At 35.8% G+C, this 14,126-nt stretch overlaps 1 protein-coding gene across 5 annotated transcripts; it reads left to right on the top strand.

Annotated features, from left to right (window-relative positions):
• Positions 1-79: 79 nt before the first annotated feature.
• Positions 80-14,106, top strand: pdxdc1 (pyridoxal-dependent decarboxylase domain containing 1). Of its 5 annotated transcripts, none has more exons than XM_048195912.1 (24): positions 80-352; positions 1,134-1,207; positions 1,362-1,430; positions 1,597-1,671; positions 2,523-2,672; positions 3,256-3,445; positions 3,588-3,656; positions 4,340-4,418; positions 4,525-4,609; positions 4,766-4,814; positions 4,904-5,005; positions 5,137-5,262; positions 5,379-5,429; positions 7,651-7,695; positions 8,831-8,888; positions 9,605-9,675; positions 9,810-9,915; positions 10,250-10,421; positions 10,702-10,820; positions 10,914-11,035; positions 11,137-11,229; positions 12,203-12,299; positions 12,390-12,488; positions 12,623-14,106. In XM_048195912.1, exons 2-24 carry the CDS (start codon positions 1,134-1,136, stop codon positions 12,850-12,852), a joined length of 2,331 nt encoding a protein of 776 aa, XP_048051869.1. In that variant the 5' UTR covers positions 80-352; the 3' UTR covers positions 12,853-14,106. The 5 variants fall into 5 exon arrangements, with proteins under 5 accessions (XP_048051869.1, XP_048051859.1, XP_048051854.1 ...); XM_048195902.1 differs by having other exon boundaries at positions 81-339; positions 2,526-2,672; XM_048195897.1 differs by having other exon boundaries at positions 82-339.
• The last annotated feature ends 20 nt before the right edge of the window (positions 14,107-14,126 follow it).

Genomic DNA, 14,126 nt, shown 5'->3' on the forward strand with positions numbered 1-14,126 from the left:
TGTTTTGGAACGAACTGTTCGAACGAACCGATTCTTTTTGGAGTCCACACGCTACACTGCATCATCGCATGTCTTTGCATTACACCTAAACCAAGAAGCTCGCGCACACTGTAAAGGGGGCGTATGTTTAGGCTACGTCAGCGCTGCCAGCGTGGAGCGGCATGACACCAGGAAGTAACAACTGACTATACAAATAACCAAGAGAAAGGGTACGCGAGGTGGATTCTTTTGCCTTTTGGATTTGCTTCCCTAAAATACACAGCCCGCGACAACACACAGGGACACAGAGAGTCCCTGCAACTGGGTTTTCAACACTGCATGGATAAGCCGCCCGTGAAGGTAACGTAGAAGAGTGCGTATATCATTCCCTGAAGGTCTCGCTTGCTCATTTGAGGAAGCTTATTCACTGTCATTGCCATAGGGAGGATGATGCGGAACTCTCCCGGATTCATTAAAAGCCACAATCGACTATTTGCTATTAGTGCATAAAGCTTGATACTCGCTGTCCTTCTTTTTAATGTGAAAGTGAAATTGAGGCTTTAATAGATGGTGGTCTGCAAATCACAAAAGATGGTGGTCTGCAGACCGCTTCCTTGTACAAAGTTTAATTGAAAAAATATCTAAAAACTGAAACAGTCACAAACCATTTGTGTTGCAAATTCAAGTGTTGTGTTAGAGCAGGATGCGCACGAGATAACCAGATGAGTGCTCGTGTAATGAATCGATCCGTGTCATCCGACAGGTTTTCATATCCTGAATTTCAGGAATTATACGTGTAGAACAGAGAAAGAGCAACATGACTAATTTTACACAAGTTGACACATTTTACAAAAAAAGCGTTTATTAAGTATACAAATAGTATTTGTATTGTTTATTTAGTGTATTATAATGTTAAAAACGCTCTATTTTCACAAATGGACATAGGCCTGGATGTTTTCTTTTTTTTTTTTTTCTCAGTGAAAGTGCCCTACAGGTGAAATATGAGTTTGTTAAAGCCTGAGGAATCTTTTTTTTTTTTTTTTTTTTTTTTGATGTGACAAGAAATGTGATATACAGCTATCAAGTTTGCTAGCTATGCAGTTTTTGCTATGCATTTCAAGCATACCTGTCTATATTTTACTGTTGAATTGTAGATGATGGACCCTACACTTGCTGAGATGGGGAATCATCTTTCTGATGCCATGAAGATTTTAGAAAGTGGAAAATTGTAAGACCATTCACATTACAATATTTTCAGTATTTGTTTTTATTATATTTAAACTGCTTTTCACTACTAAGCTATCTTTATGATATGTTTACAGTATGTTTTACATATAACTTGTACCTTTTGTATAACTATAACGTTGTGTGGATTTATTCAGGGTATCTGAACAAGGCAAAGAAAGTAGAAAGTTAAGTTGGAAAGACATTCCAGGACCCTTACAAGGAGAGTGAGTGAGACTCTTATATTGTCAATCACATTTTACATTTACTGTAATTCTATTGTCTCATTTATAAGGTATTTTACGGGGTTTAAAGTCAGTGCATATCAGCTATATTCATAAAACATTTCAAAGTCTTTCTTTTCTTCTTTCTTTTTCCATATATTTCTGATAGTGGACAGGATGTTGTCAGCATACTCCAGCTAGTCCAGAATCTGATGCATGGAGACGATGACCAGCAGGGTCACCGGTAGGTCACCGCATTATGGAGCTGCTTAGTTTTTAGTCCTAAAACCAAGAAACAAATTCCTTATGTTTTTAGAATAGCAGTTTTCAATGTATACACTACTGCTCAGTGTGGGATCAGTAAGATTTATTTTTGCCCAGGTGCTTAATTAAAATAATGCTCAATTTGAATAAAAGTAATTAATACTTTTATTCAGCCAGGGTGCATTAAATTGATCAAAAGTGACGGTAAAGGCGTTTATAATATTACAAAATATTTCTAAGATTTCAAATCAGTGCTGTTATCTTGAACTTTCATTCATCAAAGAATCCTAAACAATTATGGTTTCCACAAACAATATTAAGCAGCACAACTGTTTTCAACATTGATAATAATAATAAATGTTTCTTCAGCATTAAATCATCATATTAGAATGATTTCTGAAGGATCATGTGACACTGAAGACTGGAGTAATGATGCTGAAAACTCAGCTTTGACATTACAGGAATATAATTACGTTTTAAAATATATTAAAATAGAAAACTGTTCATTTAAATTGTAATAATATTTCACAGTATTACTGATTTACAGTGTTTTTGATCAAATGAATGCAGCATTGGTGAGCATATAAGACTTCTTCAAAACATAAAATAATCTTACAGATCTTTTACAGACAAACTTTTGAATGCTGGTGTAAATTAAAAAAACAAAACTGAAAAGTCTCTTTGAGTAATGCGAGTCAAAGGCCTTTTTTTACTCATTAACCAAACCTGAATTAGTCTTAGGGTTGGTCTACAAGTTGCTCCATTATATTGCACCGAGAGCATATGTAAACCCCTCTGTGTGGTGTGATAAAACTATAAATGTCTGTTTAGCAGGATGCAGTATGTCGGAGAGCAGGGACACATGGCTCTGTTGGGACACAGTCTGGCCGCATATATCTCTGTTCTGGAACGAGAAAGATTGAGAAAGCTGACCACCCGCATCTTGTCAGATACCACTCTCTGGCTCTGCAGGCTTTTCAAGTATGTTCAAATTCTGTCTGTGATCTCCTGTGGCTTCAGGGGATTTTATTCTCCCTGTCATACAAACACTTTTAAGTGATTAAGTGAGATTTATGTTAGAGCATTAATAATGGGCTCCACCTTTGGTTCACCTTAGCTAATTTTAATTGCAGTGTCTTCACTTGAAAAGCTTAGGAGGGAAAACATTGAGCTTTTTATGATAACAATGACTTAATGAGTGGACAAGGGGAATCTTTGACTTGGTCTATTTTTCCAGTGCGGTCTTGTTAACATTTAACACAGATGGTTCATTCTTTAAAACTTTGGTGATTTTTGAAGTAAAGTATTGTATGGTTTTAAAATTTCTATCAAATATTTTGTTTAAGGATGCACTGATATTTTGCCTAATACCAATAAGCAAATAATTATTTTCATGCAATGTCCAATAAATTACATTAAAATTCTATATACTTTTGTCAAAATAAATAAAACTGCTACTAGGGAATTTAGGTCTGACAACATTGTAATGTATGGTGTAAAAATGGAAATTAATCTTGAGATTTGCTAAATATATTAAAATATTTGAATTAATGAATTTTTGTAGATATGAAAATGGCTCCGCATATTACCATGAAGATGACCGCGAGGGGCTGCTGAAGGTGTGTCGGCTAGTTATTAATACTCATTATGAGGAGTACGCTACAGAGGGCTTTACAGTGCTGAGCTCTAAACATCCTGTGATTTACCAAAGTGCTGCATGCAGACCTGGCCTGGGACAACATCTCTGCAGTCAGGTACAATGTCACCTCCACTTTACTTGTCTATGCTGCAGGATATGAAGTGTTTCACATTACCACACTATATTAAAAAAATGTGCGTGTGTGTGCATGATTATGTGTAGTGGTGGATCAGACAACTTTTTTGTTTTCTTTTCAGCTAGGACTGCCTCTGTCAAGTCTTTGCATTGTGCCCTGTAACACCATGTTTGGCTCCTTGCACCAAATGGTAGGAATTTGTCTTTTTTTTTCTTTTCTTTTTTTTTTTTTGAATACTGAAGGGAATTATACCATATCATTCAAAAGTTTGGGCTTGGTAAGATTTTTCAAAATGTTTTTGTCAATTTATTTGATCAAAAATGCAGTAAAATAATTGATATCTGTTTTAATATATTTTAAAATGTAATTTATTCCTGCGATGCAAAGCTGAATTTTCAGCATCATTACTCCAGTTTTCAGTGTCACATGATCCTTCAGAAATCATTCTTATATGCTGATCTGATGCTCAAGAAACATTTTTTATTATTATCAATGTTGAAAACTGTTCTTCTGCTTCATATGTTTGTGGAAACCATGATACATTTGATCACGATTCTTTGATTAATAGAAAGTTCAAAAGAACAGCGTTCATTTGAAATAGAAATATTTTGTAACTTTATAAATGCCTTACTGTCACTTTTAATAAGTTTATTTTATCCATGCTGAATAAAAGCATTTCTTTTAAAAAATCATACTGATCTCAAACTTTTGAATGATAAAACGAGGAATTTGCCTTAGTGCACATGCAAAACAGTGCAGACATATAACACATTAAATAGAAAGACAAATGGAATTGAAAGTTTCTGTTCATAAATGTGTGAATAATGAAACAGTGTAGATAAAATGAGTTATATAGTGTTTTTCTCTTCACAGGATGTTGCATTGCTTGACAAGCTCATCAAAGATGATCGCGAATCAGGGAAAGTTCCACTGCTTTTGATAGCGAATGCTGGTCGGTTTGCTATAAGACCTTATTTATTCAAGCAGCTTAGTTTTTTGAATGCATTTGTTGATAGTTGGTTTTGCAGGCGATCATTAAAATGTAGTTAATCTCTCAGGAACGCCAGGTGCAGGTCACACAGACAAACTCAGTCGCCTGAAAGAGCTCTGCGCTCAGTACGACATGTGGCTCCATGTAGAGGGGTTGGTATCAGCTAGTTCTGTCTATTTTTGTAGTTCCTCTTTTGTTTGAGTTAAAAAAAAAACACCACATATATACATATAAATAGATTTGATATTTTATCTATGTTGTTAATATTTATTGTTATTTAAGTTGACATTCTGTGGCGTTCTTTTCAGGGTTAATTTGGCAACGCTTGCTCTTGGTCAGGCCTCCTCCACTGTCACGGTATGTTGTGGGATTTTTAGCACTCAAATGCATGCATTTGTTTCCTGTTGTCCAGAATGTGCTCTTATTTTCTCGCTCTCGCTATCAAGGCGGCCACCAAGTGTGATAGTATGACTTTAACTCCAGGCCCGTGGTTGGGTCTGCCGGCTGTGCCTGCTGTCACTCTTTACAGACATGAGGATCCGGCACTCGTAAGTTGAAACGTTACTATAACTACCAATCATCGTTACGCAGCACATCATATGGAAATGTAATCTAGAGTTGTGATCATACAGTGTGCAAATGCCTCATGCTGTTTGTCCTCCCTGCCGGTTGGGGGCAGTCTCTTGCAGCAGGTCTGACCTCCAGCCAACCGGTGGAGAAGCTTCGGGCTTTGCCTCTCTGGCTGTCCCTTCAGTACCTCGGGCATGATGGGATTGTTGAGAGGATTAAGCATGCCTCACAGCTAGTGAGTACCCTGCCAACTTCATTTAGATAATCCCATGCACTGGAGTGGGCGTAAAGTACTTTAAACCCTACAAGAATTGCTCTGACCTTGTTGGGAATTGTTCTGTTTCCCTGTAGAGTCAACAGCTTTTGGAGCATTTGAAGACACTGGCTTCAATAAAAACCTCGGTAGGTGAACTTGTCTTGATCCATTCAGATGTATGTCGGTACAGAGTATTTTAGAGTTACACCACAGTCCCCACAAATACGTATGTGAATTGAAAAGTTTCTGAAGCTTCTATTAATATTTCCTCTGTCCTGAGTTGGTGTTGCTCCATCTATTTAATGACAGTGCTGTCTTTACTCGCCCCTTGTTGTTCCAAACCCATATGAATTTTTCTTCCATGGAACACTTGAGGAATTTTCACACTTTTAATATTAAAAGTAGTTCATGTGAACATCAAAGTGCACTCAACTGTACTATTTTGAGACACCATGAATATGAACTAAAATGTGTTTTTAACATACTATCATACTAACTAAAAATGTCTTTAGTTACCACTTGTAGTACACTTGAACCCATCTTTCATACAGAGATGGGTTCAAGTGTACTACAAGTGGTAACTAAATACATTTTTTAATAAAGAGATAGTGTGTTAAAAGCACACACTGCAAAAATGATTTTATGGTGAAGTAAATACTACAGAAAAAACAAATGTAATTTTTACATGAAAAAATTAGTTCAGGCAAGAATTTAAAAAACTAAGTAAATTCTATATTAGTACTCAGTTTAAGCTTGTAGAAATTAAAGCGTAAATATGAACATTATAAAATTAAGTAAAACTACTCAACTTTTCTGATACTGGTGTTCCCATCATGCACTGGGGCTTGAATAATTAATGAGGTCGATTTTTCGCTGTTTTCCAACTGTTTTTACACTGTTTTATCATTGCTTTTGTGGTTATGTTTAGTAACTTGCCATTTTGTGACATTTGGAGTTAATTTTTTACTCAAAATGCCACATTCACACTGAAAAACGATCCATCAAATGTTACTGTCATTGTGTTGTGTGAACCAAGTATTGAGGTCTCTGTGTTCAAATGCCGTGTTATTTCTAATATGTAGATATAATGTTTACACAATATCTATTGTATTATTTATTTAGATGTTTCTAAGTAAAGCATACACTTTAAAAGCATGGTTTAATTCAGTGTTATATTGTTTGAGTAAAATGTATTGCATAAGAAACTTCAACTAAGTAGAAATTACTCAACGTTTTACTGGCCAAGTTAAAATTACTTTATTTTTGTTGTTAATTTTACTTAATTTAGTTAAGTAGAGTTACTTAATTCCATATTTGAAATTTACTTAAAAAATATTTGTGCAAAAGTAAAATTAAGTACATTTTACTTATTGTTTTTTACAGTGCATTTTAGTTCATATTCATGGTGTTCATATTCATTAGATGTTCTTAAGATTATCTTAAGAAGTACTAAAGAAAATGTTTTAGTATATTAAGTATAATAATATTAAAATTATTTGTTAAATGTACTTAAGCATTTTAAGTACATTTATAGAAATGTACTTTTTTTCACCTGGGATGGTCTGTTGTCACACAAAACTATCATATGGCAGTGTTGTTATTGTTAACTAAAGGTAAAACTATTAAAAATCATTAATTGAAATAAAGTTATAAATATAAGAAAAACTTAACTTTAAATAAAAACTAGAAATGTTGCTTTGCACACTACCTGAAATAAAATGTTTAAGTTGAAATATTAGTAATGAAAGTTAAATAGAAAATAAAAAAAAGAAATGAAAATGACAAGCACATAAAATTACTAAAACTTAAACTAAAATTAAAACTAAAAATCGTTACTCGAAATATTCAAAAATGCTATAATTGTATATAAATAAAACTCAAATAACAGTATTGTATGGCTTCTGAAGGCGTAAAATAATAGCACATGAGTCAACTACTTTTAAGATACCTTTATTGTGCTTTTTTGATTTTGGAGTTCGACAGCCCCAGTTCCCATTCACTTTCATTATATGGGAAAGAGCAGTCACGATATGATTTTAAATATTTACCTATTGTGTTCCACGGAAGAAAGAAAGTCAAACAGGTTGGGAATGACGTGACGGTGAGTAAATGACCAACTCTTCATTTACTAGTGAACTATTCCTTTAAAATCTTCATCTCAATTAAAACTATACAATATCACAGTGCTAAAATATGGCAGCTGAAAATGAATCTATATGCTACATTTTGTAGATATTATTTACGCTTTTTTTTTTTAATTTGCAAATTTTGTTTCTAAATATCAGTGGCCCACTTTTTCCTTTCAGTCAGAGAATCTAGGCTAAAATCTTAAAAGCAAACACCTCTGTTCTGTGTCACCACCATTAGGATATCCTTGACCGTGAGGTGTCTCTCCTCGAGGCTTTGTGCATGGTAAAGAGCGGAGTGTTCGTCATATGTATGTTGGCGGTGTGGTTTGTGACCGTCAGCAATGTGTGCAGCTCTTATTCTGTATACATAGTGTGTTAGTGAGCGTGGGTACCTTGGTTTCAGGATGTGGTGTCTCATTCCCGGGTCCCTCCCATCTCCGGGGGCTCGCTGCGGGACGTGCTGGGCTCTCTTATACTCTCTATTGTAGGTGGGACCAACCCTCTGCCTGCTTGATCCCACTCCTTCTCCCTTTCACTTGTGCTATTTCTCCACTGTTCCCTCCCTCACCATGTCCACCCATAAGTGCTGGTGCTCAGTATAAAGGCTTTTATTCATGTAAAGGCCTCCCAGTGCTACAGGCATGTGCAAACAACATTTAGGAAATGTCACTTCACAGAGCTTGATGACTTGTTGGGCATCAATGCTGGACCTCGCTTTAGAGCAATGATGAGCTATCATGGGAAATGAGCAGAATTCTTTAACATGGCCTTTGTGAGAGATGGAGCAAAATTAAACGGTGATGTTCCTGTGTGTAATACTAACTCTCATCTTATAAGAGATTGTTCAGAGTAAAGTTATTCATACATTAGCTACAACTATATAGCTATAACAGGAACCACGGTACAATGTTTATTTAATGTTTTTAAGAGGCTCAATGAGGTCATTTGTTCATAAAACAAATCTTACATTTGTTTAAAGGGCTTAAGGCAGAAAAGAGTCACTTGGGTGATATTTTTAAGGTTTTACTTTCTTAATTTATGTCTCTGGTGGTTAGACGTTTGTTCATGAAAATGTCCATTAATCATGAAGGAAGCATCATTTACTAATTATAATAATGGGCATTTCATAAGCTTAATTACAACAAAGGTTCCAGCATCACAAAGACATTCCAGCAGCACTAATGCATGACTTTAGGTCATGTGCCACATTGTCCAGATTGGCCTGTTGAACCTGTAGCTAGCAAACAAAAAGCCTCTCCATGACATTGCATCACAACATTTAAACACTAAACCAGTTTTCACAATAACATGGTAGTGCTCACAGCATGACATTAAGGCCTCCTGTAATAAATGCTCAGATGTGTCACAGGTGTTTCAAGACCCCATCCCCACCCTCTGTGTCTCTCTGATGTTTGTAGGTGGACGATGAACTCAATTCTCCAGTTGTGGTGTTCAGGTTTTCACAAGACAGTGCTCGTAAGTTTCCTTTCCTTGGTTGTGAATATGGTTTTTATATATATATATATATATATATATATATATATATATATATATATATATATATATATATATATATATATATATATATATATATATATATATATATATATATATATATATATATATATTACTATAGGGTTGGGATTAGGGTTTGGTTTAGGGTTAGTTGCATGTAGTTATGCATCTTTTATAGTTATTACTATAGTAACTACATGTAACATATTTAAAAAGGATATAATATAAAGTGTTACACTTTTAATCAGCAAGGATGGATTAAATTCAAAATTAAAGTGACAATAAAGACATTTCTAATGTTACAAAAGATTTCTGTTTCACATGCTGTCTATTTTTAACTTTCTATTCTTCAAATAGTCCTGAAAAAAATACCATGGTTTCCACAAAAAAATCAACTAATTTTAACTTTTCAGCATTGATAATGATCAGAAATGTTCTTGAGCACCAAATCATCATATTAGAATGATTTCCTAAGGATCGTGTGACACTGAAGTCTGGAGTAATGATGCTGAAAATTCAGCTTTGATCACAGGAATAAATTACATTTTAAAATATATTATGATAGAAAACTGTTCTTTGAAATTGTAATAATATTTCATAATATTATTGTTTATTCAAACTTCTAGTGGTGTGTGTGTGTGTATATATCTGTAACAGCCAAAAACTCTCATTTTCAGCCTCGAGTGGTGGCTCAGTAGAAGGATATTTTGCGGGAGAGAGAGATATCCTTGATGCCCTTAACAGATGGGTAAATGCTTTTCTCACTAACAATATATTATAGGAAATAAGTAGTCTGTGAGCATGTAAGCAGAGCAACCTATATATACTGTAGATGCTTTTCTTACAAACGAGTGACCTGACTACTTTGATCTTATTTGTCAGTTGGGTGAGCAGTTGGCGCAGCAGGTGCCCCTCAGTGGCGTAGATGTGGTTGAGCTGGAAGATGAGGGCACATGTGTACGTTTCAGCCCCCTAATGACTGCTGCAGGTAAGACATTTGGGAGATAATTAAAAATCTGGAATGCTAACACAATGTTCAGGCCCAAGCCATATTGACTAAAGAACTGTTGCTGGAGACAAACTGGGATGGAGCTTGTCTTATAATTATGTGGGTTACACTAAGAATAATATATATTGTTGCTTGCAATAAAACCAATTTTATCAGAATACATGTCTACATTTGAAAACAAACAAACGTATCATTCTGAGCATGGCAAGTGAAAGCTGTTTTCTTTGCCCAAAAGGTCCAGGCTTATACAGTCTGGAGACCCAATTCATGTTACAGTGTTCATGCTGACAATGGTGGTGGTATGTGTGTGTAGCTCTTGGCACTCAGGAGAATGATGTGGCTGCACTGGTGGAGAAGCTGGGAGAGATTATTCCGGTGCTGAGCTGCACTCTACGCTTCAGACAGGACTTCAAGGATGAGGTGCTTCAGCAAACTTTACTCTCATACATTGATGACCTGAGCTGGCCTGGTCTTGGAGTTGTGAGGTGAGACTCTAGAGTTAAACTTGAATCAATTTACAGGACATTTTACATTACGTTCATACATTTGACAGATGCTTTTACACAAATTGCATTTTATACATTTAGTGAGTTCTCTGGGAATCAAAAGCATGACCTAAACTGCCAGTTGAGTTACAGGAACAAGCTACAGGATACATTGACCCTAATATCAGATATTCCCACATTCCGAGAAAGAAGGAAACTTTCCTTATTGCACGTTTCCACAGTCCCTGACATGTTCTTTTGTTTGTTTGTTTTTCATCAGGTATGAGCCCAGAAACACAGACCTTGATGAAGAGAAGAGACAACAAAGGGTGGAGAAGATCAACAGTGAATTGCTTAAGAAACTGATGGAGCTTGATACAGACCTGGAGTTCTCTGGTGGTAAATGACTAACGGTCCCATGATTGGCTGTTGTAGCATTGCTTTTAAATTCACGTGAATTTAAAAACCTCAAAACTCCTGTCTTGTGTCCAGGTCCTGAGTTTGGTGAGGAAACAAATTGCATATTTATTGGAATGGCAACAGAAGACCTGGATGTGGCAGAGCTGGTGGAAACTATAGGATCTGTTGGAAGAGACATTGAGGAAAGTGGAAAGGTATTCATTCATTTTTTGTTATTTATTTTGGACAGTTTTTTAATAATTTGACACTGAAAATCAGATAAATAATTAGAAATAATGTATTTGTTTGTGTCTAGTTGTTTGAGAACATGACTGAGGTTGTGAGAAGAGGCATTCAGGAAGCTGAGCTGCAGCTTCAGAAAGCAAATGAAGAGAAACTTATGGAGGAGGTGAGTGTATTTGTGTAAGTGGACAGAGGGGTCCAAAAGTCTGAGATGAAAACAATCTACTTTAAACCTGAAAATAAACAAATTTTAGGAAACTTTCTGCAAGTTCCAGCACGTGATTTCTTGGACAAATAAGTAAATATGGCCCCGTTTACATCTGGTATTAAGATGCTTTTTGGTCAATCTATGGGCGGGTAAATGTATGGGCTTTTTCAGATCTTTCGATCTAGTGGACGAAATAAGCTCACGAAATTTGAACGCGAAAAGACGACAGGAAAACGCACAAAGAGCAACAGCTTTTGTTTCTGCTCTGATAGCCGCAAGATCACAGAGAACAAAGTGAATGTGTATTTAGAAATCAGGAATGGTGAGAGAACATTGTGCTTGGTACATTTTTCTTCTTCAAACCAAACTTAAATCCTGTCTGGTTAGTTCACTTTCCATAGTGTTTACACATTAGGTCAGTAGGCGGTCTTTTGTGGCTGTTCAAACACATTCGACCACATGAGCGTTTACACTATGAAACCAATCTGGTTGAATGCGTTCTCAACTATCTCTGGAAGTAGTTGAAAGTGGAAAAGCTCAAAACGTTTAGACCCCATTTACACCAAAGTTTAGTGCCGTCCAATTGTGATCCAATCAACCAAACTCATCTTAATACCATGTGTAAACAGGGCCTATGTGACATTGATCATGTGACTCTTTATTCAGATGGTCAAATGTTCTTGTTTCCTTTATATCATTCTCAAATCAAAAAAGAGAACCTGATCATCATGTTTTACAATAAACAAAAGGGACAAAACCAAATAGACTAGATGATAAATAATTATAGAATTTTTCATAAATAATGTTCATAATGACATAATGAATGCATATTTAATCAAAAAAGATATTAAAATATTTTCACTAGTGGTGTCAAACATTTGGACCACACTGTATGTGTTCTGTGTGTAATTTTTCTCCATTTATTTTTCAGGGTGTACTTCGACAAATTCCTCTAGTGGGCTCTGTGCTTAACTGGTTCTCCCCGGTTCAGGCCTCTGTCAAAGGAAGAACTTTTAACCTAGCTGAAGGTACATTTGTGCTAAAAATATATTTTCTGACGAAACTGTCAAGATAACTTGTAGTTGTCAGGTTTGTATAGTGTCTATTTTTCTCCATAGGTTGTCTGGACAGCACCGAGCCCGTTTATTCCATAAAAGCCCAGATGAATAAAGAAGCTTCCCCTGATTCCCCCAAGTCAAGCACCAAACGGTTTCCAGGTAACTGTAACATCTTGATCTAAAATCATTGTGTGGCCCTAATTACCTGGTGTCCCACAAAATAATTAAATCACATATGGTCTTTAATTGATGTTCACCGCACTCTCAGGTTAATCATACCATGTGATTCACAGGCCAGAAACTCTTCCGGCGGCATGGAGCCGGCTCAGACTCTATCAGTGACACCAGCTCTGTCAGCCAGCTCGAAGAATCGTTCAGGGAAACGGCACACGTGCAGGCCACTGATGCGGATGAGGCAGAGGTCCCTCAGGAGCTTCCTGCGCACATGCCGGAGGAAACGGCTTCCTCAGACCAGCGTGTGCCGGAGGGACAAGAGACAGAGAGTGTAGACACCCTTAGATAAGACCACTCCTAAACGGTTGCTCATGAGGTTTGCTCTATAAATCAGAGGAATATGCGTCCATGACCTTGATGCCTTTGAGCAAACCACTTTTGAAATAAAAAAAAGAAGCAGCTTTAAATGCAAATAACAAAACACTGGAATTTGATGAAAATAATGTCCAAAACTCACATCCCTTATTGTTAGTTGTTAAATAATCAATTGCACATTTTTTTTAAATTTGGTTAATCATATATTATAGGGTCTCCTCACAGTTATTTATGTGCACTGCCAGTATATCCTTCCATTATGGGTGACAGTACTTACGTTTTGATTTTGAACGTTTATCTTTGTCATCTACAGGCCTGTCTGACAGGTTTCCTGATCCGTTTCCACACACTATTTACACAACGAAAGGGCTATTGTGGCCTTACCGTCATGATTATTAGTGTCAAAATGTCTTGTTTGCCAAAAGCTGGTTTTGTTTTATGTACTCTACATAGGCAGAGTCATAAGAAGGAAAGGTGATGCTTGAAGACTCATGCAGCTGTTTCTAATCAAACGATAGCCTTATTGCACTTTTATGTACAGAATGTCACACTTTAATCAGAACAGCAGAATATTTATTTATTCTATTAATAATTCTCTTGGAGGACATTAGGTTATTTAGAGACGAGAGTAACATTTGTTATGTCTAAAATAAGTTAAAATCAAACAGATACCCATCCAGCACTTTTGGCTTTACCAATAGTGACATGATTATTAGACTGTTCTCACTGTGAAGAATGTTTCAGAGATGTCTCTTTGAGTAATTGTTACATTTTTTGGGATGTTTATGACGGCTAAACATAATGTACTGAAATGAAGATCCTTATTTGTTGTTTACACCGATGTTAATTGTTTTAGCACACAGAAAGCATCCTGCTACTGGGGAAATGATGTAGGTTCATTTAGTGTAAGAATATTGTGTGAACTATACATTCACTACAGCTAGATCACGTCCATCCATATAGTTTTTTTTTCTTTGTTTTGGGCATAAAGTGCTCTTTTGGTAAATGTGCTTCCTTACTGAATAATGTAATTGTAGATCTGGTCATCTCTTTCTAAATGATTCTGTCTTGACTGGTGCAATAAATCATTGGGATTTTCTTTGGGGGACATGAGTACTGACTTGAATTTTGTGTCAAAAGTAAGAATATAGTGGTTTTTATAATTACAATTTTATTTTACAATGAGCAGTTATTATGTAAATGACAATAAAGAAAATGCTTAAATTAATACGATTTTTAGAGTTTTTT

The sequence above is a fragment of the Megalobrama amblycephala genome, linkage group LG1 (assembly GCF_018812025.1).
Source record: "Megalobrama amblycephala isolate DHTTF-2021 linkage group LG1, ASM1881202v1, whole genome shotgun sequence".
NCBI classification, from domain to species: domain Eukaryota; kingdom Metazoa; phylum Chordata; class Actinopteri; order Cypriniformes; family Xenocyprididae; genus Megalobrama; species Megalobrama amblycephala.

Excerpts from the sequence above, each read along its gene's own strand:
- pdxdc1 (XM_048195897.1), top strand. The coding sequence starts at position 319 with ATGGATAAGCCGCCCGTGAAG. Across the intron at positions 8,889-9,604 it reads GTTTTCACAAGACAGTGCTC|CCTCGAGTGGTGGCTCAGTA; the intron begins GTAAGTTTCCTT and ends TCTCATTTTCAG. Across the intron at positions 9,676-9,809 it reads TTGATGCCCTTAACAGATGG|TTGGGTGAGCAGTTGGCGCA; the intron begins GTAAATGCTTTT and ends CTTATTTGTCAG.